The 25,436-nt window shown below is 55.8% G+C and overlaps 1 protein-coding gene across 1 annotated transcript in view; it reads left to right on the top strand.

Annotated features, from left to right (window-relative positions):
• Lrig1 (leucine rich repeats and immunoglobulin like domains 1) overlaps positions 1-25,436 on the top strand; it is a 132,236-nt gene that overhangs the window by 88,578 nt on the left and 18,222 nt on the right. Inside the window, exons 4-11 of the mRNA XM_047532091.1 lie at positions 4,007-4,144; positions 6,540-6,683; positions 8,426-8,569; positions 11,225-11,368; positions 14,007-14,150; positions 16,417-16,497; positions 22,381-22,452; positions 23,137-23,208. Coding sequence (XP_047388047.1) covers positions 4,007-4,144; positions 6,540-6,683; positions 8,426-8,569; positions 11,225-11,368; positions 14,007-14,150; positions 16,417-16,497; positions 22,381-22,452; positions 23,137-23,208 — 939 coding nt within the window. The remainder of the gene's footprint in view (positions 1-4,006; positions 4,145-6,539; positions 6,684-8,425; positions 8,570-11,224; positions 11,369-14,006; positions 14,151-16,416; positions 16,498-22,380; positions 22,453-23,136; positions 23,209-25,436) is intronic.

Here is a 25,436-nt window from a genome sequence, read left to right as displayed (position 1 = left end):
ACTGGCTTATTTTACTTAGCATCGTGTCCTCAGTGGTTATACATTTCAGTAGCACGTGTCTGAATTTCCCTTGTTTTTAAGGCTGAATAGTATTCTAGTGTGGTATGTACCACATTTCATTCACCCTTTCATTTGCTGGTGGACTTTTGGGTTGCTTCGTCTTCGGAATATTGTGAAGACTGCTCCTCGGGAAGATCTCTTTGAGATCTGCTCTCTTCAGGGCTCAGCAGTGGAATTGCTGGATCATCTGGCGTTTCTGTGTTTAGTTTTTGTTTTTTGCTTTTTTTGGTACTGGGGATTGAACTCAGGGGTGCTTAACCACGGAACCACACCCCAGCCCTATTTTGTATTTTACTTAGAGACAGGGTCTCACTGAGTTGCTTAGGGCCTCGCTTTTGCTGAGGCTGGCTTTGAACTTGCAATCCTCCTGCCTCAGCCTCCTGAGCATGCACCACTGCACCTGGCTTTGTGTTTAACATTTTGAGGAGTCAGCATGCCATTTTCTTTCAGCTTTCCATCATTGTTTTTTCCCCCACCAGTTCCGGCTGCTCCAAATCTTCACACGTGCTTAACTTTTTTTTTTTTTTTTTTTTTTCCCGATTTGTCAGGGCCACGTTGGTGGGTGAGGGGACATGTTATCATGGTTTGGTCTTGCATTTCCCTAGTGAGGGCTGACCTCGAGCGTGGTGGCCTGGGTTCCTTGGTATCCTCTTTGAGGAACGTCTATTCTGTTTCTTTGCCCATGTTTTAATCGGGACGTCTGTTTCCCGTTGCTGTCAGCTGTGGGGATTCTGTGTACACGGTCATCCAAGGACCCCTCCCCCGTAGACTCCCAAGTTCACGGAGCCTCGAGTCCATTACAAAGTGATGCGATAGAGGCCTGTACAGCCTCCCACGTTTTAAATCATCTCCAAGTTTCTTTCAGTATCTCATAGAGTGTAAATAAATGCTCTGTCGATCGTCACACTGTGGCGTTTAGAGACAGTGACAGGGAGGACTTTGTCCGAGTTCACTGCAGACACATTTCTTTCCCATTTTCTGCTGCGGTTGTTTGAACGTGCAGATGGGGGACCCCTGGGCGCAGGGCGCCGGCTGTATTTTGTGCCTTTGTCAGATACTTCATTTGCAAACGTCCACTGATTTGTTCTACCTGGGACCTCTGTGGCTGCCGGGTTGGGGAGGGACCCGCAGGCGGGTAGGGCTGGGGGGCATCACCTGGAGCCTGCCCCCCGGGCCTCCCCTGCCTGTGATGACATCGTCCGTCCCTCAGCTCCAGTTCCCGCGCGCCCCCAGCCTCTTGTGCCCGCCTCTGCACGGCCACCCCTCCCGCTGGCTCGCTGGCCTGGGAGCCGCCTCCTGGGTGGCCCTGCCCGCCCAGCCTCCTGATCCAGGCCCCCAGCCTCCCCGCTGAGGCACTTGCTCGCCAGCCCCTCCCAGTGCTGCCTCTCCCTCCTTCCGTCCATCCCGGGGCTGCCCCGTCTCCATGGCCGCCTCTTCTGCTCCCTGGGGAACTTTTCCCAGGGTTGCAGAGACTTGTCTTCTTCACAGTGTCCTTCATCCAGGGAGGGTGGGGGGCAGAATGTGAAGAAATAGGCTGACAAGAAAGGAGAAAAAGGTCTAAGACAAAGACCAAGCCGACAGGCGGAGGAGTGGGGGAGAGGGAGAGGTGGTGGGCTCCCAGCTGTCCCCAGGGCCAAGTCCTGGAAGCCCTCCGTGCGCCTGAGCCCTCTTTGTCCAGCTTTGGGCCGAGGACGTCCCTTCTGTTTCCAGACCCCCTCTTCCTGGCTCCCTGGCCCTGGATTCCGAGTTCCCGGATGAGGCTCAGCACAGTCGCCTTTCTTTCTTGTTCTTTTTCTTCCCTTACTTTGCATAATAAAGGTTTTCTTTTCTTTTTCTTTTGGAGTCTGAAAACTCTGAGAGACTATCTTTATTAAAGAACTTAATAAAGAACTCAAAGGAAGTAGCTCTGGGGGCCGCGGGTGGGGGGTGGCGGGAAAGGGGCCTTTCATTCTAAGGAGGGTTCTCCAGCCAGCAGAGTTGTGCCCTTGTAAGTAGATTTTTGGATTCAGGGCCTGGGAGACTTGTGAATAAAAAAGAAAGGAGCGGAGGGAGGCCCCAGAACTTCTGGGAAAGAAGTCCTGGGATCTGCCTGTTGGAACTGACTTTCCAGTGTTGCTAAAGGGGATGCTGCTCAGTAAGGGATGATTGGCTTCCCGGCTTCGGTTGGCTGGAGAGCTGCCCCTCTTTGCTCGAGCTGGCGGGACCCTCAGGCCAGCCCTGCCACCCAGCAGCTCTTACACATCGCCTGTGGCGTTGGAATCTGCCAGACAGAGCCGCGTTCAGGACAGGGCCAGCTTAGCCTTGGTTGCTTCGGTCTTGATTAGTGACTGCTGGTTGGTTGGTTAGATTTGGGGTTTACCAGAAGCCTCGAGGGTTAAAGCTGCAAATAAGTCATGGTGGACAGTGCCTTTCTCAGTGGGCTGGACACCCTTGGGACACTGTCCTTAATGTCAGCTGTCACCTGAGCATGGTTTTAGGTCGGGTTGCCCCTGTTCCTGAAGTGACAGCTTGTGGCCCCATCTTTCAGATGAGAAAACTGAGGAACAGAGCCATTAGCGATGCATAGGATTTGATTCCAGTTGGACCCAGCAGTCGATGTCACACCTCTCTCCCTTTGCAGAGTGCCAGGATTTTATTTTTTAAAATTTGTTCTGATTAGTTACACGTGACAGTAGAATGCACTTTGACACGTCATACATAGACGGAGTGTAACTTCTCAGTCTTCTGGCTGTACATGATGTAGGATCACACCAGTCACGTAGTCATATATGCACATAGGGTCATAACGTCCAACTCATACTGTCCTTCCTACCCTATATACTCTCCCCTCCCTTCACTCCCCACTGCCTAGTCCAAAGCACCTCTATTCTTCCCTAGCCCCCTCCTCAACCCCTGAATTGTAAATTAGCATCTGCATATCAGATAGAATATTGGCCTTTGGTTTTTTGGGTTTGGCTTATTCACTTAGCATGATATTCTCCAGCTCTCTCCATTTACTGACAAATGCCATAATTTCATTCTTCAAGGCCGAGTAATATTCCACTGTGTATATAGACCACATTTTCTTTATCCATTCATTTGTTGAAGGGCACCTAGGTTGGTTCCATAGCTTAGCTATTGTGAATTGAGCTGCTATAAACGTTGATGTGGCTGCATCACTGTAGTATGCTGATTTTAAGTCCTTTGGGTATAAACTGAGAAGTGGGATAACTGGGTCAAATGGTGGTTCCATTCCAAGTTTTCTGAGGAATATCCATACTGCTTTCCAGAGTGGCTGCACCAATTTGCAGTCCTACCAGCCATGTATGAAAATTATCAGGATTTTATCATTTTGTGTGTGTGTGTGTGTGTGTGTGTGTGTCCCCTGTATGTCTCCATGCCTGGCACATGGAAGGTGTCAGTAAAATATGAGGTGGGCAGTGATTTGTTAAGTTGGATTAAACTGACCTCTGGGGCTGAGGTTGTGTCTCAGTGGTAGAGCACTTGCCTAGCATGCTTGAGGCCCTGCGTTTAATCCCAGTACTGCAGACAGCAACAAACTCCACACAGCTGAACCTGGGCTCTGACACCTACAGCCTTGTAAATCACGGCAGTGGACTGGGTTCCCAAGGTTGCAGATGGGCTTTGGTTCGGAGCTAGCCAGTTGCACTGGCTCATCCTTTATGATGGTGGTATAGGTGACTGCTGGTCGTGTCATGCTGGTGGAATTCAGGATCACCCCTGTGTTCTTGCCCCATACTTTGGCAAACAGCTTGTCCCATACAGAAAATCCAGCACACTCTCCGAAGCCAGCAGCTGATCACAGATGGGAAGAGCAACAGGAGAGCTCATTTTGAGTGTCATGTTATGAAAAAGCAAAACAACTAGTACTATAGGAGAGAGAACCATTTCTTCTAGTTATTTTGCAAAAAGAAACGCCTGAGTCACATCTGCTTGTGTGTTTCAGGCAGCACAATAGGATCCGCAGTGTGGACGGGAGCCAGCTGAAGGCCTACCTGTCCTTGGAGGTGTTAGATCTGAGTTCGAATAACATCACGGAAATCCGAAGCGCCTGCTTTCCGCATGGACTGCACATAAGAGAGCTGTAAGTGCTTCTGTGGCTGGGGCTGTCCCTCTGCTTCTGGGCCAGGTACAGGCCTCCCTGTGCACAGGTTGCATATTTCACTTGTGTTTCAGTCAGTTTTTTTCACCAGCAGACCCAACCAGAACAATTGTAGAGAAGGAAAAGTTTATTTGGGGGCTCATGGTTTCAGAGGTCTCAGTCCATAGACAGCAGGCTCCATTCCTCAGGGCTCGAGGTGAGGCTGAACATCATGGAGGAAGAGTGTGGTGGAGGGAAGCAGCTAACATGGTGATCAGGAAGCAGAGAGAGACTCCACTCTCCAAATACAGATATATACCCCAAAGCCACGCCCCAAAGCCACACCCAAACCACGCCCCCAGTGCCCCGCCTCCTCCAGCCACACCCACCTGCCTCCAGTTACCACTCAGTTAATCCCATCAGGGATTCATTCACTGGTTGGGTTAAGGCTCTCACAACCCAGCCATTTCTCTTCTGGATCTTCCTGCATGGTCTCCCACGTGAGCTTTTGGGGACACCTCACCTCCAGACCATAACAACAACTCGGCCCTGGGGATGGTGCAGGGCAGGGGTAGGAGCCCCATCCATTGGCCTCTGGTGCCCATTGATAGAACATTTCCAGATCCTGTAGAATTTGTCTGCGTTCCTATGTGGAAACCTGACGTGGAGCAGCCTGTCCGAGGAGCTCACTCCGAGGGCCGTCTCGCCACAAGCCTGCTTTCATGCCCATTTCCTCGGCTGCCTCCTGGCAGAGCTTGGAGAAAAAGCCCCGGGGCGCACTGCTGAGAGAGCTCTGGGCAGACTCCAGGCTGTCTCTTCCTCGCGTCCTGCGCTGATCACACAGCTCGCGTGGTTGGTGTGGGAGGGTGGTCACTCTGTCCTGTGCACTCTCTGGACCCTGTGGATCTGTGTCCTTACCCATGTTCGTGCCTGCCTCACCCGTGGTGTGGTTGGTAGACGGGAGTGAAAACCATAAAACCTGCATCGCCCGTGACTTGTTGGTAGCCAAGTGTCGCTCTGGGGAAGAATCTGAAAATCTAGGCTAAAGAGACATTTTCCAGCTCCGAGTGAGTTTTCATTCCCTGTGTTATTACTGCTTCCCAGAGATTTTGGAGCTCATCTGCAAGACCCATTTAGAGGTAGTTGTGACCCACCTTTTCAGGGAAGATGAATCTTGGCTCATCAATTTTCCAAGTCTTTCTTAGGCTGCATCAAGTGCCGAAATCGGGAACAGGAGGCCTTGGCCTTTGTTGAGCTTGAAGTAGAGGCTGTCCAAAGGTGTCCAGCTGCCTCCTGACACTCCCTTGCTCGGAACCAAGAAACCACCAGCTGCTAACTGAATCGCACTGACCTTATCTCACTGCAAGAAAGCAGGAGGGACTTTCTCTTTTGGCAGCTTGTGGCTGGTGTATCTTCATCACGCAGGCTGTTCTTTAATCTGGAATGTTAAGAACAAACAGTCCAACCCCGTCTGCAGAGAATCCTCAAGTGCCCTGTCCTGGGCCTTTGCCTGATAAAGAGCCCAGAGGAGCCTTGTTCCTCTGCCCCATGGTGGAAGGGTTTCTGGGCTTTTCCCTTTTCGTTTAGGTTTAAAAAACAGCAACTTTTTTTTTTTTTTTTGTCCAGGAAAAACAGTAAGAAAGGTGTTGGGGCAGCTTCTCACAGGAATACTGAATCGTGCCTCCTTTCCTTTTCCGTTGCTTGCTATGCTCTGCACACAGTGCAACACACACCTCTGTGTTGTACGCTGCAGCCCGTCTGCTCTGTATGGTCAAAGGAGTTGCCCCTGATGTATGTTACCTGTCACTTTAGACCCTGCGAAAAAGTATTGCTTGCTTTCTAAAGGACTTGGCTCAGATCTCTTTAACTAGAGTGGTTTCTTGGAGGCATTTAAAATCATTTAAAGGAGTTGGCTTTACGCACTTATGCACGTTGAACGGTGAGACCCACTTCAGCGTTAAAGGCTGTTTCCCCAAATCATCATATTGAATCTGACCTTGCGTCTTGGCTGACTTTCTGCTTCGTTTGGGGCTTTTCTCATCTGCCTGGGGTGGTGGGCCGGTCGTGGCCCGTGGTTGGTGGGTTTGCAGGAGAACTGGGGTTGGAGGTGTCTGTCCCTCTCATCCTCTTGGGCCCACCAGCCGCAGGTGCCCTGTGCTCTGGGCTGAATCAAGGTTTACCTTCAGGCCTCTGTGGGACAATCCTGCCACCTGCCTTGGATCCCCATCCAGGGCAGGCTTTGAAGCCTTGTGATGACAGACAGCTCCTCGGAAACCTGTCCCTCTGGGTGTGTCTTAGCGTGTTTTCCCAGCTCAGACCCAGCTGGGGCTGGCGTCTGTAGCAGAATGAGGAAGGCTTCCTCCTGGTGACATGTTTTCTCCCTCCCAACTTGTTCCAGCAACCTGGCCAGCAACCGCATCGGCACCCTGGAATCGGGAGCCTTCGATGGCCTGTCGCGGTCGCTGCTGACTCTTCGCCTGAGCAAAAACAGGATCGCCCAGCTTCCTGTAAAAGCCTTCAAGTTACCCAGGCTGACACAACTGTGAGTACCGGAACCTGCACTTTAACTAAGGTCAGCCGGATTCCACGGGAGCCAAACTTCCCCAGGGGCCTCGCACCAGATGCAGCCCCGCCCCCAAACTCTGCGGCAACGCTAATGAAAGCACATTGGAGCTGGGTCTGAGGCTCGGGGGGCCCTCGGCGTGCCTGGGAGGAGACCCACTGAGCATGGACGGGTGTGTCCATGCTGCCGTCCTCCCCAGTGAGTCCTGCTGGCCAGCTGCACTCAGGCTATGTGCATTCCGTCCATTTATCTATCAGAGGTTTGGGTGGTCTTTTTAAGGCACCTGTAAGATCTGTACTTGGGTATGAGGGTCTCCTCGGCGCTTCTTGAGTAGTTTAGCAGGAAGTTAGCGTGGCCAGAGGCAGGAAGCAGGAGACAGCAGCCTTCATCTCCTAAATATTACAGGGTGGTTATGGTTGTCGTTTTTTTTTTGGGACCCTGGATTGGACCCAGGGGCACTTAAGCACTGAACACATCCCCAGCCTTTTTTAAAAATATTTTATTTAGAGACAGGGTCTTCTTGCTGAGTTGCTTAGAACCTTGCTAAGTTCCTGAGGCTGCCTCTGAGCTCACAATCCTCCTGCCTCAGCCTCCCAATTACCAGCTGGGCTTACAGGCGTGGGCCACTGTGCCTGGCTTATGATTGTCTTTTAGAAAGGAGTTTCTGCAGCGAGACCAGGCAGGTCTGCTAGGATGGTGGAGGGTTTCAGATTCAAGAAGACTTCCAGTAACCAAAACCTGGTGGAAGACTTTTTACCCGTTCTGTTATTATTTATTATTATATATATTATATTACACCAACATTAATATCATGAATATTAATATTAAAATTATGCTATTTTTATTTGTCTATTTTTTATTGGCTTTCTGTTCTATTTATTTATTATTTGTTGGTTTGTTTTTTTGAGGTGCTGGGGATTGAACCCACGACCTTGTGCTTGCAAGGCAAGCACTACCAACTGAGCTACCTCCCCAGCCCTCTTCTCCTTATTGGAAGAGTGTATGTCAGGAAAACGAGCCAGTCGTAGTTTAAACGGAACAGAACAGGTCTGGAGGGCTGGGCCGGGTGCGCCCAGCCCTTGCCTCTCCTGGGAGGTGGATCCCGGGCCTCGCTCTTTGCAGTCCTGGATGTAGAAGGTCTGGGTGATGCTGAGGAGGCTGGGTGGTGAGACACTGCAGAAATATCTGGGGAAAGCCCAGGGCTTTCTGGTTAGCCCCGTGTGCCTCGTCCTCCCCGCCCCGCCCCCCGCAGACCACCCAGATGCCTTTTGGTCAGAGGCTCTCTGGTGCTGGAGCCAAACGTGTGGCGTCACGGGCTGTCTCTCCTCTCTCACCCCCTCCGCCCATACCTGGAGATCCTTTTAGATGCCCCGGCAGGAAGGCATGCTTGCCACCCGATGCCCAGCGGTGAGGCTTTCCCTGGGTCAGGGCATCTGGTGTGTGTCTGTTGCTGAGCTAAGGGACGCCTCACCTGGCACACCCGCCTGAGTCCTGCCTGGGTCCTGGCCACACCGGCATGAATGGCGCCTGTGCCCTCCGAGAGGGTGCCCAGGTCCAGCTAGAGCCCGCGGTGGGTCCGCGCTCCTCTGCCTGTTGGCTGCCGTGGCGGGCAGGCCCACGTGCTGGGCACGGCACACTGTGGGCTCCACGGTGCCCGCTGGCTTGCTGGCTGGGATTTGTGCACAGGGGAGCCTCTGAGCCCGTGGGCCTCTTCTCTTCAGGGACCTGAATCGGAATCGGATTCGGCTGATCGAGGGCCTCACGTTCCAGGGCCTGGACAGCTTGGAGGTGCTGAAACTCCAGAGGAATAACATCAGCAAGCTCACGGATGGCGCCTTCTGGGGACTGGCCAAGATGCACGTGCTGTAAGTGGGGCGGGCCCTAGACAGGCCCTGCGTGCGTCCACGCCACGGACACTGGGTGTGGAGCAGGCCACTGTCCTTTGAGCCTTCATGTGGTCCTAGCTTAGCGTCTCTGCAGACGCCACCAGATCAGCGGAGCAGGCGAATCCCTGGGAGGGGGTTTCTGTGAATCAGGTCGGGTGAGGTGGCGGAGGGAGAGGTAGGAAGGAGCCCCGTCCCTGGGCCTCTCCCCTCCCCCACTTCCTCTCCCACATCCTCTCCACTCCACACCCCACAGGAAGCTCCTTCCCGCCCCAGTGTGGGTTCGACAGCCCCTCTTGATGTGCAGGTGGACCCACCATGTCTCCCCTCATCGCAGGAGATTTATTTCTGTCTTCTGAGCTAATCAAGGCCCTTGGTGCAGATGTGCAGCTTTTATCAAGGGAACTTTCTCTCCAGCCAGATGTGTCCAATAGCGGAGCCGATGCCTGTCGGAAACAGCAGAGGAAAGCAATCTGCTGTCGTTAAACATTGAAATCTGTTTATTTTTAATCAGAGGTAATGCGTCTGCATACCTGAAATCAGATGGCAGAGAAGAGCAGCGGCTGCCCACCCAGCGTCCCTCCCCTCCGCCCTCCCCACCCCAGTGCCCCTCCGGGAGACGGTTGGGTCTGGCATTTCCTTCCGGTGTCCCAGCTCTCGGGTTTGCTGGTGGCTCCTTCCAGGTTAGCTTGCACCAGCACCTTCACTGCTGTCCCTTACTAGGTGTCTCAGTACCTGGAACCAGGGCCGGAAGCCTCGGTCCAGGCCACCCAGGGTCTGTGCCATCTCCTCCTGCCCAGGTGTCACCCCTCGCCGCCCCTTCCCCCTCAGGACCGCTTCGCGTGACCAGGACGCGGGCCTGCTGCTCGGCTTCTCGGGGTCCTCGTTCCCCGCTCCTGGCGGGCCAGCTCTCTGTTGTGCATGTTCAAGAACACGTCTTCCTAGGGCTGTCACTTAGACTCTGAAGTCCGGTTGATCATGGGCTGAGATTAAGAGAATTCTCAGAAGAAAATAGTGTCTGCCATTTGGTTTTTATGTGGAATGAATTTATACAAATTAGGGCCGGGCACCGTGGCACATGCCTGTAATTACCTCAGTGGCTCAGGAGGCTGAGGCAGGAGGATCGCAAGTTCAGAGCCAGCCTCAACAACTTAGCGAGACCCTGAGCAACTTGGTGAGACCCTGTATCTAAATAAAATATAAAAAGGGCTGGGGATGTGGCTCAGTGGCTAAGTGCCCCTGGGGTCAATCCCTGGCACCAAAAAAAATACACACACACACACACACACACACACACACAAATTTTAGGGGTGGTGAGCTGCTCTGGAGCTATTTATAAATTTAGTGCTTACCTTTTGAGCAGTGGCAGAAAGTGCATTGGCAACTTCCATGAGAGAAACCGATTGTCTGGGCAGAGCCGTCCTTGGCGGGGATGCTGAGAATTGGGGGAATGGCACACGGGTGCTCCTCAGCTCCCGAGGGGGTCACACCCCGATAAGCCCCATGTGAGCTGAAGGTGTCTTTAAGTTGAAAATACACTTGACACCTAGTCCTCAGAGCACCAGAGCTTGACAGCTCAGCACACGGTAGAGGTTGGGTTGTTTCCCCTGGTGACCGCAGGGGACCTGTCCCACTGCGGCTCCCAGCATTGAGGAAGGGTCCAGATCTGGAATTCCAGGCGGGGTTTCTGCCGAGTGTGTGCTGCTCTCACACCTTCACAGGGGGAGAGCGTCACAGGTTGGACCACCGGAAAGTCAGGCATTGACTGTGCTGAATGAACTTGTTGGGAGCCAGGTCCTGGGCACTGTGCCCACAGCCCAAGGGACATTCTCTGTTCCCTCCCTGTATGACCCGTCAGGTTGATGCCCTTGGATGTTTCCATTTCACAGGTGTTCAGACTCGTTAAGCCATCAAAGTGGCAAAATCAAGATTTAAATCGTGTAGTTGTGGAGCCGGGTATGGTGGCACATGCCTGTAATCCCAGTGGCTCGGGAGGCTGAGGCAGGAGGATGGCATATTCAAAGCGAGGCCCTAAAAACTCAGCGAGACCCTGTCTCTAAATAAAATACAGAAAAGGGCTGGGATGTGGCTCAGTGGTCAAGTGCCTTTGGGTTCAATCCCTGGTACCAAAGGGACAAAAAATCAGTCATTGGACCCCAGAGCTAGCGCCACATCTGCTGGCACAGTGGATTTTGTCAGCTGGATGTGGGTTTGACTGGCTCGGCCCCGTCCCCACTTGCTAGGCTGTGGGCTCCTGGGCAGGTCACTCAGCTGCAGTGTCCCCACCTGTGAGGTGGGAGAGGATAAGGGCTGCCTCCTTTCCTTCTCTTCTCTCTCTGTTCCTGCCCTGGCCTCTGCCCCCTCGTCTGCCTGGTTCACTTTTACTCCACTTAAAGTCACTTCGGGCACGTCCCCTTGCCCTCTGAACTTTCTGAGCTTGTCTTGGCGCTCCCCACCCTCCGTCGTGGTCCACCTGTCTTCTCCCCCGCCTCGGGGTGCACACCAAGGGGACCCCACGCATCCCGCGTGCTCTTCCGTCCCCTGTGTGACCACGGGGTCGGGTCAGGGCAGCTCCCCCAGCTCTCTGTGTGACGCAGCGTGCGGACGGCCCCCCTTGACCCTGCTCTGTCCCTGCAGGCACCTGGAGTACAACAGCCTGGTGGAGGTGAACAGCGGCTCGCTCTACGGCCTGACCGCCCTGCACCAGCTGCACCTCAGCAACAACTCCATCTCTCGCATCCACCGCGACGGCTGGAGCTTCTGTCAGAAACTGCACGAGTTGTGAGTGTCCCCGGCTTTGGTCTGTGCCAGCGTTTTGAGACACACCTGGAGCAAATCCTCCAGAGCCCGGACAGCAGTCGGCTGCCCATTCCAGGGCACAGTGGACTTGGGCAGGGTCCGGCCTCGGGTGTGGAGGCAGGTAGGCCGGAGGCCCTGCTCTGGAGGAGAGACAGATCAGGCGCTTTCTGCTCCCCCTCCTGACTCCTTCCTGTGTTTGGAATAGCAGAGGTGCAGCATCTAGGTCCCCAGGAGGAGCCTCTGTCCCCAGGGCTTTCTTGGGTTTAGAGAAAGTTCCTGAAGCAGAGGACCGTGTGGAGGAAGGGCAGCCCACAGAACTGTTCTCACTGTAGCTGTTTGGAGAGTGAAGGCACCTTAGGCCTATGGGTGTGGTGGTGCACGCCTGGCATCCCGGCGACTCGGAAGCTGAGGCAGGAGGATGGCAAGTTCGAGCCCGGCCTGGGCAACTTAGCGAGACCCTGTCTCAAAATAAAAACTGAAAGGGGCTGGGTAGTGGCTTAGTGGTAGAGCACCCCTGGGTTCAATCCCCAGCACCAAAAAAAAAAAAAAAAAAAAGGAAAAAGAGTGCCCTTGGATCACACCAAGGAGCGTGCCCCTCTTTATGAGGGGCTGGTGGAGGAGGCGGGTGTGTGGAGGGAGTCCCTTTGGAAGATCCCCAGGCAGGAAGGACCCTCAGGCTGGGCCTGAGAACACGGGCTCACTCCTGCCCGAGCCAAGAGCAGCAGTGGCGATTCCCCCAGAAGGGGAAGGTGCGGCCCCGCCAGCGACCCTAAACCCACAGCCAGAGCAGCGTCGCCACAGCCCTGAGAAGTGGGCATGGTCTTGCCCACATCCCGAGTCTAGAACTCCTCTCGTGCTGGGGGGGAGGGGGTGCACCAGGCCCTTGCTAGGTGCAACTTTTCAGTTTAATGATGCTTTAGTTTAGTCCAGTAGGTTGCTTTATTTTTCAAGAGAGTTTGGGAGAGGTTTCTCCACTTTCCTTTGTTTTAAAAAAGATATATATTTTTAGATGTTGGTAGGTCTTTATTTTATTCATTTATTTATACGCGGTGCTGAGAGTCGAACCCAACCCAGGGCCTCCCCCGTGCTAGGCGCGCGCTCTGCCACCGAGCCTCGACCCCAGCCCTCCGCCTAGGAAACCATCGCTGAACGAGTGAGCGCTGAGGGCGCGGTCTGGGTGCCCGGGGCCTGCCCTGGCGCGCCGCAGGGGCCGCTGAGCTGAGTGCTGCCCCTCGCAGCCCAGTCTTCACCTGGCCTCTCCGTTGTGTGTGCACCTCTCAGGTCACACGCGCACACACGCCCTCTGCTGACCTGGCGTTGCTGTTTCCGAGGCTCTAGGGTCACAGGGTGCAGACAGCAACGTCCTGCCTCTGTGCGCCTGCTCACTCCCCTGGGATTCGGGTGTCAGAGTTCATCCTCCTGACGCCTCAGGGTGCAGCCTTGTCCCTCGGTGGCATGGGATGGCTTCTGACAAGCTCTTTGCTGGGGCTGGGACCCCGCCAGGGAACTCCAGGGACCCATGGCCTGCTGGGAGCCATGGGGAAGTGGGAGAGGTCTCCGAGGCCCCCGGTCCTGAGCCCGTGCAGTTCCTAAGGTGAGGAGCAGAGGGCGCGTGTGGGAAGCTGCGCTCCGAGTTCCCGGCCCGCCTTTCTGGCTGGTGGACACTGTGCTGCTGTCTGCCGTGTCCTTTAGCGGGGCTGAAGGTCACCACCGTGTGTCTTGGTCAGTCCTAACGGTTTGCCCGTTCTCAGGTCACCTCAGAGCTGGGCTGAGGGTTGCCTTCCCGCCTGCCCGCCCGCCCCGCCCCTAAGCCAAATTCCTTAATTGCAGGTGAGGATATAATTTTGGTCCCCTGCCAGGTCCTGTGACTGACAGACACCATGACTTATTTCTCCAGGAGGGAAGGAATGTTGCTCACTGCCACCTTTAAAAACCCATTAATCTTCTCCGATACGCCTTTCCTTCTTCCTGACCCAGCCCAGATTTCCCATTTTTCAACCAGAGGCGACCAGTATGCCGAGTGACCAGCACCAGGGTTGTGTCAGAATCGCAGGAGTGTCTGGGAGGGGGGGGCTTTGAGACTCACACAAGATGATCGTGGGCGTCCCCGTCCTGCTTACAGACAGAGGGGGTGGGTGTCACACCCCCCAGGCAGGAGCCTCTAGGTAGAGGTATCACCCAGCTGAGGCCGCGGTCCGGGGTGGTTGTCCCAGGCAGTGGCGCCTGGCGCCCTCTGCTGTCCAGTGCAGGGAGTGCTCAGCGTCAGACCCTCAAGGGCCAGTCCAGGGTGTCTGGCCTCTGCCAAGAAAGGTCTTTGGTAGTCCAGGTCAGGACCAGCGTGGATACCAGGATGAAGTGGTTGGGTCCAAGAGTTCTGTACTGTACGATCTCGTGTGGTCCTCACAGCGTGCCCACCCCGGTCTCCAGGACCCGCTCCACCACCCTGGTTGTCTGACCTGGTGTCTGTCGGCCCCTGACTGGGTTCTAGCTGGGGGTCCACTCGTACCATGGGGATTGCGGGGGCGGGAGGCCCCCTTCCCACTGAGGCTCCACTGGCTGTTGCGGGGGTGGGCAACCCCCTGAGGCCTAATAATGATGTGTGCCCCTCCCCCCTCTCCAGGATCCTGTCTTTCAACAACCTCACGCGGCTGGACGAGGAGAGCCTGGCCGAGCTGAGCAGCCTGAGCGTCCTGCGCCTCAGCCACAACTCCATCAGCCACATCGCCGAGGGCGCCTTCAAGGGGCTCAGGAACCTGCGCCTCCTGTAAGGCATTTGCTGTGGGGGTGACAGAGCATCGGGGTCCCCGGGTGGAAGAGCAGAAAAGGGCAGAGCAGGCTGCCAGAGGCCTCCCTGGGAGCTCTCTGACCTCCGCTCTCACTGGCTTTGGGTGAGAGTTGGCCCCAAGCCCATGTGTTTTGGGTGCAGAGTCGCTGAGGTCTTATTGCCCTGGGATGGCCACCGGGTGGATGACAGCCCTCAAGGGTGGTTTTATCAAGCAGAAACGGCCACACTGTGCCTGGTGGGATGCTGAGTCCTGCTGTCGAGAGGCGTCCCCAGGCTGGCAGCCACTGCCAGGCTGTCCAGGCCATCTTGAGCCTTTGGGTTGTGGTGTCCTTTGTTTTAGGTTTTTTTTGGATTCCATGGATTGAACTCAGGGGCACTTAACCACTGAGCCACATCCCCAGCCCTATTTTGTATTTATTTAGAGACAGGGTCTCACTGAGTTGCTTAGGGACTCGCTTTTGTCGAGGCTGGCTTTGAACTCGCCATCCTCTTGCCTCAGCCTCCTGAGCCACTGCATATACCACGGCGCCCAGCTTCGTTTTTAAAACGCTCTGTGTCTTTTTCTCCAAGCCAGTGTACACAAGCCCTAGCTAGTTCACAAACCTCTTGGGCACACCTGGTGTCCAGATGCCTCGTTTCCAAGACAGGTGGAGTCGGGGAATCTGTGTCTTTCCTTGCCCTTACGGGGGAGTCATTTAACCGGGTGGAGGTGATAATGCCACGTTCCTCTAAGTGTCTGTCCCATTAGGTGGGGTTGCCAGAAGTTGCCACGGGATGTGAGAGAACTTTTCAGTTGCTGGCCTCAGACCCTTTCCAGACCATCAGCAGGAAGCCCCCAGAGAGGGATAGTGAGAGGGACAGTGATTTTCAGCAGATAGTGGTGGTGGGCCTGAGGCCCCTCCTGGGCATGACTTCCCGTGGAGAGGGCTTGCTGAGGCCGCCGGGCGGAGCTGGCTTAGTGTGGAGTCCCGCGTGGGGGCAGGAAACCCCACGCCAAGCTCTTTAAGCTGAGGCGCAGCGAGGCTGGGATATCGGGGCCAGGGCACTGAGACTGGGCAGGCCAGAGGAAGAGGCCAAGGTTAGCAGCAGGACGGGGACCCAGGCACCCAAAGCCACAGCCCCAGGCTGGGCTCATTGGGTCTGACGGTACCGGGCAGGACCTGCTGAAGGAGAAGCCCCTCCTGCAGCAGGCGCGCCCTCTGAGCTCCCTCCCTCCTGGCACCGGGGCACCCCGGGTTCTCCTGGGAGCCCAGAGCAGCACCCCTTCTGTTCCTGGCCGTTCTGCAAGGGCTCGGGAGAGGGAGGGGCAGGCACGAGGGCCTGGTGGGAAGTTGGGGAAGGCAGAGGGCGTGCAGGACAGCGCCTGGCCGCAGGTGAGGTGTCTCGCCCGGGCCCCGCGGCCTGCCCTTGGAGGCTGGGGCTGCGTCACCGGCCTCGGGATCTGCTCTGTTGGAGGAGCCTGGCCTGGGGAGCTGGCCCCCTCTCTCCCATCCTGGCGAGCGGGTCACCAGTCTGACTCAGCACCCAGATGGCCTCCCTTGGCTCAGAGTCCAGTGCTGTGCAGGCCTCGTGAGGAGACCGGCTCTGGGCTGCAGACCCGCTGGCCAGCATGCCGGGCACAAGGCCAGGGCTGCTTTCTCTGCTGCCCGTTTCTCTTCTTGCATGTGCCTCGCTCCAGTTTCTTGGTCGGGTCCAGGAAAGGGACTCTGGTGGAGTGAGAGAAGACAGGAACCTTTAGGAACTTTGAAGCCCGTCCTCCAGGCTGGGGCCAGGTGTCCACTGTGTGCAGGCGGGGTGCCAGCCGGGCCGCCCTAGCGCTCTGCGCTGCTCCCCACCCCGGGCCAGCTGGAGAGGGCTGCCGGCCGGTGTGTGTCTGTGCCGGAAGGCTCTGGGAGCCTGGGCCGCCACCTCAGGGCCCACTCCCCATGGCTACACGTGACCCTCGGCCCCGGGGACCACCTGGTGCCTTGAGCTGTGTGGTGGAAACCCAGTGCGAGGCCAGGCTCCCGCTGTGGCAGAGTGGGAAGGGGGGACACTGGGGACCGGACCAGAACAGGTCATATTCCACGCTCTCATGATCATGCCATGTTACGGGCTCTTGTCAGAACGAATAAAAAGGGCTGGGGAGACAGCTCAGTGGGTAGAGTGCTTGCCTTGTAAGTACAAGGCCCTGGGTTTAATCCCCGGCACCCAAAAAAAAGAGTGGGGTGAGGGCTGTGACTGATGGGCCCTGTCTTCTCCCCAGGGACCTGGACCATAATGAGATCTCGGGCACAATAGAGGACACCAGTGGCGCCTTCGCGGGCCTCGACAGCCTCAGCAAGCTGTGAGTATTCCTGAGTGCGTGTTTCTCTGAGCACTGGCGCACACGGGATCCCTGTTTGGCAGTTCCCTTGTCCTGCCTCCCAGGCCAGCAGCAGGAAGTGGGCTCTGTAGGTGGGCACGGTGGCGCATGCCTGTGGTCCCAGCAGCTGGGGAGGCCGAGGCAGGAGGATGGAGAGTTCAAAGCCAGCCTCAGCAACTTAGCGAGGCCCTAAGCAACTCAGCGAGACCCTGTCTCTAAATAAAATAGAAAGAAGGGCTGGGGATGTGGCTCAGTGATCGAGTGCCCCTGGGTTCAATCCCTGGTACCAAAAAAAGACAGAGAAAGAAAAGACAGTGGACTCCACAGAGATCCTCTGCTCTTCAGGGAGAAGAGCCTGGAGACCCCAGCCTCTCTTTTCTTGCAGGCCAGGGATCTCCTCGAGGCCCCAGGTGGGTGGTGGGTTCTTCGGGGCTGCAGACCCGGGGAACTTCTTGTGGGCCCAGTTCACAGCAGATGTGAAAAGAGTCAAGACTTTGTTGTCCTCTGCACGCAGCTCGCCTTTCTGCTCCCTTTCTAGAATTTGCGCAGATGCGTTTTGAGGCTCCTTTCAGTATTTGTGTTTCTGATCATCATCTCGGACAGAAGCGCTCATTACCAAGGGCAGCACGGTCGTGATAGCTATTTGAATTCAAAGTTTTGGGTCCACTTTCCCTCACCACCCCCAGCTCCTAGAATTTGCCAGTTTTGATGCTGGGAGAGTGAGTGAGTGAGTGAGTGTGTGTGTGTGTGTGTGTGTGTGTAATGATCTCATGAGGGTGGGCCTGGGTTATGTAACCTCTTTAGAGTTAAGGAAAGAAAAATGAAGGTGTTCAGCTCAGGCTTCCAGCTGGCGGATGGCAGAGGCCAGGTTTGTTCTCCCACCTCTAAAGCCGTCTTGTTCCTTTGGCTATTTCATCTCTTTCCGGGTTGTATTTTTTCATGCACATGCTCCGCTCTGATGGCGGGTCAGAAAGGCTGTCGGTTAGCTCAGTGCCTGTAATCCTGGCAATTCAGGAGGCTGAGGCAAGGAGGATCACAAGTTGAAGGCCAGCCTGGGCAATTTAGGGAGACCCTGTCTCAAAATAAAAAATAAAGGGCTGGGGGTATAGCTCAGTGGTTAGGGCTCAGTCCCAGTACCCCACCCCGCCCAAAAAAGAAATGCTGTCTGTTTTTCTTCTCTTCCTGCAAACAATGCTCACCTCCCAACCGCCTCACTGCTTAACCCATTCACAGCAAGCCCAGAGAAAACCCGAGAGTCCAGTGGGCTGGTGCGAGGACCTGAGGTTAGCAAGAGGAGCTCCAGGCTGGCAGGGCGGTGCTGGGTGCAGGGCACCTGAGCCACCAGCCACCCGTGGGTGGGGACAGTGGATAGCACCGTGTCTCTTTGCAGGGCACATCCTGCCAGCAGAACCCCGAGCTGCTGCTCGAGTGTCATGGCCTCCAGGTCACTCCAGGTGGCAGAGGAAAGCATGCCTGAGGTGTGGGCCCCTGGGGGTCCCGGTGCTGTGGGCGGCAGCCTGCTTCCTAGGGCCTGCCCTCCGTCCTCTGTCACCTCCTTTAGCTGCTGCCCTGGGTTTAGCAGCCCTGAGCCCTGTCTCTCTCACGGCCGGGAGGTTGCTTGACTTGGCTCTGCTGAGGCTGGGCGCTCTCTCCGCACTGACCTGGCCTGAGGCTCCTGGGGACGTCCTGCAGTGCGGGTCTCTGACCGCAGGCACACAGCCCCGCTGAGCCAGGACCTTGTGTCTGGAGGCTCCGTACATGCTTCAGACAGACAGACACCACACACACACACACACACACACACACACACACACACCCAGCGTGGGAACTCAAGACAAAAACAAGAATTCCTTGAGAGGTTTATATTTGATCTGAGCCAAAAGGCCAAGAAGTGACCCTTGATGTGTTTAAATGCAATATACATTTAAATGTGATGGTACTGTGGTTATGTTGCCAAAGGAAGAATGTCTTTTTCTCTTAGATAGAAAATGAAAATGAGCTAGGTGCGCTGGTGCATCGCTATAATCCCAGTGGCTCGGGAGGCTGAGGCAGGAGGATTGTGAGTTCAGAGCCAGCCTCAGCAACTTAGTGAGGCCCTAAGCAACTCAGCAAGACCCTGCCTCTAAATAAAATGTACAAAGGGCTGGGGATGTGGCTCAGTGGTTAAGCACCCTGGGTTCAATCTTTGATACCAAAAAAAAAAAAAACCAGGAAGGTGATTTGATGCCTGTGATTTGGATTTGAAATAATCCAGCTGGATTAGAAAATGGCAAGAGGGTAGAGGTAGAGGGGATCATGAGATTGTCACAATCCAGTGACAGCTGTAGGTGTGTGGCAGCCACCTGGGGTTCAGGATACCATTTTGTCTCATGCGTGAACGTGTGTGCATGAGACGGGAAAGACGGATCTTGGGGCGCAGCTCTGGTTAAAATCCACTGTGCTTGGTGCTGAGTAAACATTTGAGGGAACCATGCCGCTCGGATCCCGCCCTCGCCAGGTCTCCTCAGCACGTCACCAGGGGAGCTCTGTGGCTTGGCCACCATGCTGCATTGCTGCGTCTGAATGGCCTGGCCCCAGTCTGCTGGGCTCCCCTGAGGAGCGTGGAGCCTGCAGCGCGGAGGAGGAGCCGTGCGGAGCCCCTGGAGCAAGGTGGCCTGAGCCTGCCTTTGGAGAGTTCCCAGGCTGGCGTTCCCTGGGGTCCGAATGTGGAGGTGGAGCTCCTCCTGGGGTCCTTGCCACCTCACCACAGTCCAGGCCTACGTGAAGATATTTTCCCATGAAGAGCAGCGTGAGCAGCAGAGCCACCGTTAGACCTTCTGCTGCCCCACCCTTCGCTTTTCCAGGTTTTGAGCTCAGAGGGTCCCTCACGCCCCGCCCCGGGCTCCTTCTTCAGTCTGCAGCTTCCTGGGGCCGCTGGGGTGCTCTAGGCCCGGGCTGCTCCTCCCAGGTCTGCCTGGGATGGTCATATTCCCACGCCGGAGGTCCTGTTTCCAAATGGGCCCCGCACAGTCAGCACGTGAGGAGAGAAGGGAGGCTTTCTGGGCCCCAGAAGAGGCATTTCATTGGAACTGTTAGTGACATGGGTGGGACCAGCCATGCAGGGGTCTGCCCTGTGGTTCCACCTGTCTCTGGGGGCGTAGGGAAGAGCAGAGCCTCGGGATTCCCGCCAGGGAGGTGGGCGGTCCTGCAGCTGGTGGGCGGGGCCTCCAGAGTGGGATTCCTGGGGAAGGGGTCTGTACCTGTCGTGGCTGCTCCCAGATGTGTGAGTGCCACTGCCCCCGTCCCCCTACCCCTGTGCCTTGCCCCTGTTGCTTGGGCAAGCGCCGATCCAGCCTGTGACTGGGCTAGCCATCCCTCCCTGGGATTCCTGGCTGGGGACAAGAGCATCCCTCCAGCTCTGAGCCCCAGCACCCCTTTACCCACACAGGGGCTGTGGGTTAGAACCACTGGGGTCTCTAGCCACCCGGCCCCCACGCGTCTGCAGGAGAAGGTGAAGGCCTGTTTCAGTCTATGGCCAGCACGACTGGCCCTGCGAAATGGAGGACTCGCCTTATTGCTATTGTCACTATTAAAAGTGACAGCCCGGCCTCGCTCCACGTGACTGATACTTCATGGGTGAAATGCAGCCTGGCTTCCTCCTGGACCTAGCGTGCAGATTTAACTCATGAGCTCTGTCCCTTGTCCAGGACGGGAGCGCTCAGTTCCCTGGCCTGGGCATCTGAGCAAGCGTACAAGTTGGCAGTGCCCTCAGCCTCGCTTGGGGTTTGGACCCATCCCCCCCCCCGCCAGCGGTTATCTGCTGCTGGTTCTGTGGCCACAGAGCCTAAGCTTGGCCGCCGGGTTCTCTGTGTTTGGTTTATCTGTTTTAAAACAGGAGTTTTGGGGCTGGGGAGATAGCTCAGTCAGTAGAGTGCTTGCCTTGCAAGCACAAGGCCCTGGGTTCGACCCCCAGCACCCCCCCAAAAATAAAACAGGAGTTTTGATGGTGGGGCCATAGACGTGCTTTTGGGATGAGATGGCTGTCGCTCTACGTACGCTGCCTCTGGGAGGAGACCGCACAGGGGTCTCTGGCCCAGTGCTCGCTGCCCTCCAGAGGAGGCGGGGAACAGAGCTGGCTTTGTCTGAGGCTGAATGCAGTGGCTGCTGGGCCCCCAGGGTGGAAGCCCGGGTAGGGGAGGGTCCGTTGCTGATGAAGTGGGGGTCGGGGGTCCCTCTGGCGTGGCTGCCCCGGACTCTGGCCAGTGGGCTGGTGGTGTTCTGGGGAGCAGGTGGAGCCGCCACCCCCGTCCGAGCCCCGGGTCTGGCTTGGCCTGCGCTCCTGAGGACACCCGCTGCTCCTGACCTGCTTCTGTTAGGCGGAGCGCGGGTGGCAGGCCATGGCGATGGTGTTCAGGTCTCGCCTTTCCTTGCTGGCGTCCCCGGGGGAGTTGGTGTCGCGGCCTTCTCTGGCAGGTCAGGGGTGGAACTGCCTTGGTAGTCCAGGTCTCATGCCTGGTTCTTGGTGGGACCCGTGCCCCACGGGTTGATGTCACGTAAAATCTGGGGTCTTGCTCAGAGGCCACAGCAGACGGCGCCTCCTGCAGAACGAGGCAAGGACCCAGCTGGCCACAGCCCCCGCTGGCGCGCCCCCAGGGTGCCTCTCGGGTGCAAAGAGCTACGGAGCCACCTTGACAGACCCTGGCTTTCCTGTCCTCTTCTTGCTCCTTCGGGAGCCGTTGTCCCCAGAAGCAGGCAGCAGCACTCGGGTCCACAGTTTCCTGCTTCTCTGCTGCTTCTCACTGAGGCACTGCCCAGCCCTGTCTCCTGCGATGCTCTTGTCTGCCACCCCAGCCCGCTTCAGGTGGTCTTTGGAGGCAGATGGCCACTCTGGATGCTGTAAGAGGCCTTTTATTTTTGCAATGAATTTTATTTTTTTGATTTGTTCTTCTTAGTTATGCATAACAGTATTTTGACCTATCCTACATACATGGAGTGTGCCTTCCCATTCTTGTGGTTGGACATGGTGTGGAGTTTCACTGGTCATGTGTTCATAGATGAACATGGGAAAGTGACATCCCATTCATTCCACTGTCTTTCCATTCCCATCCTTTTCAGTTCCCTCCATCCCCCTCTGTCTAATCCAGTGAACTCTTCTTCCCTCCCCACTCTCCCTTGTTGTGGGTTAGTATCCACATATCAGAGAGAACACTAGGCCTTTGGTCTTTTAGGACTGGTTTATTCCACTTAGCATGGTAGTCTCCAGTTCCATCCATTTACTGGCAAATGCCATAATTTCTTTCTTCTTTAAGGCTGAGTAACATTCCATTGTGTGTTTACACCCCATTTTCTTTATCCATTCATCTGTTGAAGGGCACCTAGGTTGTTTTCATAGCTTAGCTATGGTGAATTGAGCAGCTATGAACATTGATGTGGCTGTATCTCTGTAGTCCTTTGGGTATAGACCGAGGAGTGGGATAGCTGGGTCAAATGGTGGGTCCATCCAAGCTTTCTGAGGAAGCTCCACACTGCTCCCCAGAGTGGCTGCACCAATCTGCAGCCCCACGGGCCATGTCTGAGTGTGCCTGTTTCCCCATCCTGGCCAACACTGATTGTTGCTTGTGTTCTTGATGGTTGCCCTTCTGACGGGGGCGAGCTGGAGCCCGCAGGAGGCCTTTATGAGAAGGCCTGGCGTGTGCGCCCTTCAGCCTGCTGGGGCGGCTCCGTTCTGACAGAGGAGAGCCTTTCGTTTCAGAAGGGCGAGGCCGCGTGTGTCCTCCTGGCTAACCTCCCTCTCACCAGGCAGGCTCACAGGCAGCGGTGCGCTAATGGTGTCTTCCTCTCCCCCCGTCCCCGCCCTCTCTCTTCCTGGATGTGTGGACACCGCAGGACTCTGTTCGGGAACAAGATCAAGTCCGTGGCTAAGAGAGCGTTCTCGGGGCTGGACGGGCTGGAGCACCTGTGAGTATCCTGCGGGACCGCGCCTGACCTGCAGGCAGCCGGCCGCCTCCCTGTAAACCCGGGCGGGCTGTTCAGGAGCGCCGCTGCTTCCACTTTGGCCTTTACCTCGCCTGTGCCAGGAGCGGTCGCCGAACACGTGGCCAGGGGTGTGCTCCCAGTTAACGCAGCTTCCTGCCTCCTGCTGGCCCGTGTCACCGCTGCACCCCCTCCTTCCCGGGCTCCTCACCACCCCCGCGAGGGCGCTCCGTCCTGGCCCAGACAGGCACAGCGACACTGCCCAGTGCACAGGGCCCCCCTCTCTGTGGGCGTGGTTGCCCCCCAGCCCCGGGAGGAAGGGACAGACCCGCCTTGAGACCCTCACACTGCTCCTGGGGTTGATGCCTCCTGAGGGGGTTTCAGTCTGTTTCCTTTGAACCAAGTTCAACCTGAGTTCTGCTGGGAGAGCTTTTGGCCGCTGATGGGCTGAGCAGCCCGCATTGGCCTCCGCGCTGCCCTCGGGCCGCCGTGTTCCCGTGTCACTGCGCGTGCTGTGTCCACTCTTGTGAGAGCCCCTCCTGTGGAGTTCTCACCCGGGCCGCCTGCAGCCAGGGCTGTCCTGGTAACCTCTGGGTCCCTGGCCCAGACACGTGGCTGGCTGCAAGGGCAGCCGGGGTTCTTTGCACAGGTCCTTGTGCTCTATTTCAGGGACCTGGGAGAGAACGCCATCAGGTCCGTGCAGCTGGATGCCTTTATCAAGATGAGGAACCTTAAGGAGCTGTAAGTACCTGGGTTTCCCGGGTCCTCGTGAACACGAGGAAGAGTTTCCAGAGTAACAAGCCCTTGTAATTGCATGATGCTCACTTTCTCTAGTAGCTGTGATTGTTTGTGGGTGGATGTAAGTTAAACTGTTCTGCTAAAAAAGAAAGAAATACCATGGGGAAGCCAGTTGGTGGCCCATGCCTGCCATCCCAACAGCTCAGGAGGCTGGGGCAAGAGGATCGCAAGTTCAAAGCCAGCCTCAGCCACTTAGCGAGGCCCTGAGCAACTCAGCGAGGCCCTGAGAAACTCAGTGAGGCCCTGTCCTAAATAAAATAAATACAAAGGACTGGGGATGTGACTCAGTGGTTAAGTGTCTGTGGTGTTCGATCCCCAGTGCCAAAAAAAAAAGTGGGGTTTACTTTGGATCAGTGGGTGGAAAACACTTTTTTCTGGTACTGAGGATGGAGCTCAGGGGTGTTCTACCACTGAGCTACACCACCAGCCCTTTTTATTTTGAGATGGGGTCTCACTAAGGAAGAACTGCACCCTTCTAGAAGCCTGGACAAACCCCCTCAAACAAAACAAGTTTTGGCCTTGCATTTGAGATCCTCCTGACTCAGCCTCCAGACTTGCTGTTCTTACAGGCATGTACCAGCACACCCAGTGACAACCTTTTTCTTAAAGGGTGACATCATGGTATTTTGGACCCTGGGACCTAGGGTCTGTGTAGCGACTCCTTGACAGTGTTGTTAAAGCAGAAAGCAGTCGTAAATAATGCATAAAGGGACAGGTGTGGCTGTGTGCCATTAAATTTGTATTGGCGTAACAGCAGCGGGCCTGCGGGCTGTGGTTTGCTAGCTGCTGTTCTACATAATGTCAAATTCTTTTTAAAAAAGTGGGTCATCACCCCTTCAATTACCTCAGGGACAAGTTCTCCTCATTTGGTTTTGGTTTTTGTTTTTGGTACCAGGGATTGAACCCCAGGGCATATAACCACTGAGCCACATCCCCAGTCCTTTTTTGTATTTCATTTAGAGACAGGGTCTCACTGAGTTGCTTAGGGCCTCACTTTTGTTGAGGCTGGCTTTGAACTCATGATCCTCCTGCCTCAGCCTCCCGAGCCGCTGGGATGACAGGCGTGTGCCTCTGTACCCGGCTCTCCTCATTGGGGTTTGCTTAAAGTGAAGAGTCCGTATGGAGACGGGCATCTTGAAGGAGCTGGGTGGGCTTGAGCCAGCAGAAGCACTGAGGGATGCTCAGAGGTGGGGCGCCATGTGGCCGAGGTTAGAGGAGCTTCCCTGTGTCAGAGTCCCTGCCAGAGCAGTGCCCACGCCTCCTTTCCCATTCCCACACGTGACCAATTCATAGCTGGGAAGTTCCCACTGTGGTGTCAGTTCCCCTCCAGGTCTGACTTAGGGTTCTGAGAAGTGCTTACAAGATGGCAGAAGCCAGAGGATGGTCATCTTTGTGCCCTGACCTCATTTATTCCTAAGGCCACTCCTACTGGACCCTTGATTGGGGTGGGGAGGGTAGGAATGGGGAAAAGGCCTGTCACTGTGGTCGAGAACCAAAGAGGGCAGGTGACATTCCTGAGAGGAGGGGTGCTCCAAGCATGCGTCCCGTGAAGAGTCTTGTGCTGAGGACTCGAGGGTGCTCTTGCTGAGGAGGGTCAAGGACCTCCTCAAGGGAGTCAGCAACAGGCTCACGGGGGCCGCAGGGCTGTGGAGAGCTGCCACCCTCGGGCTCCTTCCCTGCTTCCAGCCATGGCTACTCTTCTCCTGTCCATCTGGGTGAGACAGAATCTGAAGGACAGATTCCCAGCTCCCCTTCAGAAGTGATTCCACACTGGCTCCAGCGTGGACGCTGGAAAAGCAAGGAAAGGGGAGCATCGGTCGTAAAAGATCCCAGGGCTCGGGAGGCTGAGGCAGGAGGATCGCGAGTTCAATGCCAGCCTCAGCAACTTAGTGAGGCCCTAAGCAACTCAGTGAGACCCTGTCTCTAAATAAAATATAAAAAGGGCTGGGGATGTGGCTCAGTGGTTAGATGTCCCTGGGTTCAATCCCTGGTACTGGAGGAAAAAAAAAAATCCCTGGGGTGAGTGAGCATTCACTGTGCAGTTCTCAACAAGTTTTCCGTCCATGGAACTTTGAAATGTGTCAGGGTCCAAAAGACCTGCTTAAGTGGGAAAAGGGTATTTTGAGAGAAAGAGGGAAGAAAGGAGAGATTTTCTTTTTGGGTTCTAGACG

The sequence above is a fragment of the Sciurus carolinensis genome, chromosome 17, assembly GCF_902686445.1.
Source record: "Sciurus carolinensis chromosome 17, mSciCar1.2, whole genome shotgun sequence".
Lineage (NCBI taxonomy): Eukaryota > Metazoa > Chordata > Mammalia > Rodentia > Sciuridae > Sciurus > Sciurus carolinensis.
The sequence above is the reverse complement of the archived record's forward strand: the minus strand, read 5'-3'. Positions and strand labels throughout refer to the sequence as shown.